This window comes from Raphanus sativus, unplaced genomic scaffold (genome assembly GCF_000801105.2).
Source record: "Raphanus sativus cultivar WK10039 unplaced genomic scaffold, ASM80110v3 Scaffold2467, whole genome shotgun sequence".
In the NCBI taxonomy this organism is placed as follows: Eukaryota; Viridiplantae; Streptophyta; class Magnoliopsida; order Brassicales; family Brassicaceae; genus Raphanus; species Raphanus sativus.
In genome coordinates this window covers 1-3,756 of record NW_026617775.1, presented here as the reverse complement: position 1 = coordinate 3,756, position 3,756 = coordinate 1, and the positions used below count along the sequence as shown (strand labels likewise).

At 38.1% G+C, this 3,756-nt stretch overlaps 1 protein-coding gene across 1 annotated transcript; it reads right to left on the bottom strand.

Annotated features, from left to right (window-relative positions):
* Positions 1 to 662: 662 nt before the first annotated feature.
* On the bottom strand, positions 663 to 3,728 carry LOC130505660 (uncharacterized). The gene is made up of 7 exons (XM_057000263.1): positions 3,528 to 3,728; positions 3,037 to 3,483; positions 2,579 to 2,814; positions 1,823 to 2,110; positions 1,638 to 1,743; positions 1,163 to 1,366; positions 663 to 869 (listed from the first exon to the last, which is right to left on the bottom strand). The coding sequence occupies exons 1-7, from the start codon at positions 3,726 to 3,728 to the stop codon at positions 663 to 665; spliced, it is 1,689 nt and encodes a 562-aa protein (XP_056856243.1).
* Between the last annotated feature and the right edge of the window lie 28 nt (positions 3,729 to 3,756).

The window sequence follows — 3,756 nt, the reverse complement described above, 5'->3', positions numbered from 1 at the left end:
ATAAATCTCATAAGTGTTGTGAGCAACAAGATATCCCACCTTCTATCCAGATGATTACAGATTAGCCTGTTCGGACATATGCCATTATCTTCATGATTCTTATCAAACCAGGGATGAACAATGATCTAAGAAGCTTTATTTGGAACCACTAATCAGTGGAGAATAACCAAGAAGTTGAATAAATCTCATAGGAGTTGTGAGTAAGAAGATATCCCACACTACAGGAAATGTGGGTAGTAATAGCGCCCGAAAAGCGCTATGATTCATATTTAATAGCGCTTCCTTGGACGCTCTGACATCGCCCGTTATAAAAGGTCCGACCCTTTTAATAGCGGTTTTCCTTTGTGCTATTATTAAGTTTATAACAATAGCGCTTTTTTTTAATGCAATTGTTAATATTTATAATAACGTTTGACAAATGTTATTATAACCTAATAATTTGATTTTCCCAATAGCAAAGATAGCAAATGTTTCGTGTTATTAATTAGTTTTTTAATTATCCGGAAATTAATAATAATAATTAGTGAATTGATTTGTTTTAATAATGAATTCGAAATATGAAATAAAAAAATTTAAATTATTGAAAAAACCAAAAAATAGTATAATTATTTAAATTCCATAACACAACATTATCACAATTATACAAACCATCACACAACCTATTAATCTACCACTAATAAACCTTCACAATCATCCCTAACATAAACACTATCATCATCTGAAGCTTCATCACCCATATCATCAACTTCTTGGACAGGTAAAGGAGCACCACCTAAATCCTCTTCTGTTTCCAACTCATGATAACCTCTAGGTGGTGCTCTCATAACAACATACCAATTTGAAGCATCATCCTCCCTAGAGTAGAAAACCTGTTTTGCTTGAGAAGGTAGAATGAATGGATCTTTCAAATAGGCTGCTTGGTTCATATGAGGTTAACAAGAGTGAAGCCATCTTCTTCCTTCAACCATGAATGTGAATGTCCTGTTCAAATAGATGCGCTTTGGTTTCATATGAATGGTTAACAAGAGTGAAGCATCTTTCTCCTTCTCACATCCATACGCTGTGTTTGCCCAGTTGCATCTAAAGAGTGGCACTTTGAACATGTGATAGTCGATGACCAAAATCTCCTTTATCACTCCATAGTATGTAATCATATCCGCACCTGTCTCATATCTCGAGCACTTGATCTACACATGCTAAAGGCTTCATAAGTTACTCCACTGTTTTGTGTCTTCAGCTTGACCGCATCAGTATGAAACCGTTGGCCATTGATGATGAATCCTTTATGTGCTAAAGCAACATTTCTTGGCCCAAATGCCAACCACCTTATCTCCTTAGAATGACTATCTGTTGAGTCTGAATGAATCTGCGACAGGAAATCAGAGCATGATCATCAAGCCGAGGTACTTGAATTATAATCAAAACATGATAATATATACCAGAAAACCAATCATCAATCTACAAGCTAACCAGTCATCAAAATACTAAAAATCCAGACAGTTCATCAAGCTATAAGCTACTCAGACATCAATTCACTAAAATCTGGACATGTTCTTCAAGATACAAGCTAACCAGGCATCATGATACAAGCTAACCAGTCATCAAAATAATCAAGAAAAGAATATGGAGTTTGAAACCTTATTTTTAAGCCATTCTGCAAAGTGGTCAGTATGGTATTTCCATAACAAAGTTTCATTTCTAGCCAATCGAGCATCCTTTGCTTGCAACTCTTCCAAATGCATCCTGATTTTAAATTAAACAACAGTATATGAAAATGAACTTATGAGTAAAACTAGTAGAAGAAACATAGAGAATTACTTACTCAAGAAATGGATCCAAAGATGCCATGTTCATTAGCACATAGCGATGTGCAATGTCTCTATCTTTATCTGAAAGGGTAACCTCTATACCCTTCTGCAGAGGTCGGCCTTCAACCACCATTGTGTCAGTCTCGACATCTTCATTACGATTAACTGCTTCTTGAACTGGTACTGAATCTTTAAGGAACTCTAAACAGAATGCAACGCATTCTCCAGCCAAATACGCCTCAGCCATACATGCTTCTGGCCTTGCATAATTCTTCACAAAAGCCTTTAGTGTTTTCATGTACCTATAACTCAGGAAATATGAATATAAGTCAAACATCATTGCGGAAAGTGCATATATTAAAGCAAATGAGTTAATCAAACCTTTCAAAGGGATACATCCAGCGGAAGTGAACTGGTCCTCCCAAGCGTGCCTCTTTTGATAGATGTATTGGTAGGTGAAACATGATATCAAAAAGGGCTGGAGAGGAAGAAGCGCTCCAGCTGACACATTGTTTCCACAAACTCTGTTTCCATGGATATAAGTTCTCTGGGTCAATGATGCGCTGACACAACCTATTGAAGTAACTGCATAATCTATTTATGGCTATCCTAGGACCCCTATGTAACAACCCTCTTAATGCAGCTGGTAACAAGTTCTGTACTAGGACATGATGTCATGCGACTTTAAACTACCAATATTTGGAGGGTTAACTGAAACACAATTCGCAATATTACCACAATAACCATCAGGACCTCTAAACTTAGCTAACCTTTGGCAAAAAATGGTCTTCTCTTTCTTCGATAACCAGTAGGCAGCAGGAGGTAAGTATGTTTTCTTTCCCCTCACCTCTGTGTGCAAGTGCTTTCTGATTCCAATATCTTCTAAGTCTTTTCTTGCTTTCAACCCATCTTTTGACTTCGCACTTTGCATCAACAGAGACAATATAGCATCAGACACATTCTTTTCTACGTGCATAACATCAATATTGTGACGAACAGGTAACTCCTAACACATTAAACAAGAAACTGTTAGGCATATTCATATACAACAATCACATAATATAAGTCAGTTACTATACTTTACCTTCCAGTAAGGTAGATCAAAGAATATTGATCTCTTCTTCCACCGCCATAGTTCATTTGATTCATCACACTCTTCTTCCACTACCCTCTCATCATCTTCCAACTCTAGTCTTTTCCTTTTTTTTTTCCTTCTCTAGAGGTCTACCAAAATCATTCGTAAAGCTTGTAGTGTTTCATATATCTCAGCGCCTGTTTGTATCCTATTCGCATTCACTTCCTCCACAGTGTTGTCAAACCAAGCTTTTTTATATCTGTAACGATGGCCAGGCGGTAGTCTCCTTCTGTTACCCATGTAGACAAACTTGCGGCTAAACTTAAGCCACCTTGCAGGTGTATCCTTTCCGCATACATTGCAGGCTTGTTTCCCCTTTACTTTACATCCAGACAGTGTTCCTAAGGCTGGATAGTCACTGATACTCCAAAGCAGCAAGGCTCTGAGATTAAAATTCTCCTTCGCAAATGAGTCATACACTTCAATACCCTCAGCCCACAAATCTTTTAGATCGTCTATCAGTGGTGCTAGGTAAACATCTATGTTATTACCAGGAGCAGTAGGACCAGGGATCAACAAGTCAACATTTATATTCTCAGCCTTCATACACATGGTTGGAGGCGTGTTATAGTTCACTAACACACTGGCCATGTGCTGTGATTGGTGCTTTGCATGGAGAAAGGGTTCATCCCATCTGTGGAAATCCCAAGTCGAAGATTCCGTGGATCAGCAGCAAAGTCTGGCCATTTAGCATTCACTTGTGCCCAAGAGATAGAATCAACGGGGTGCCGCATTGTACCGTCTTCAGTGGCATTGGTATAGTGCCAACGCAGATCTTCAGCCATCCTCTTTGATCTAAACATCCTCCTAAAC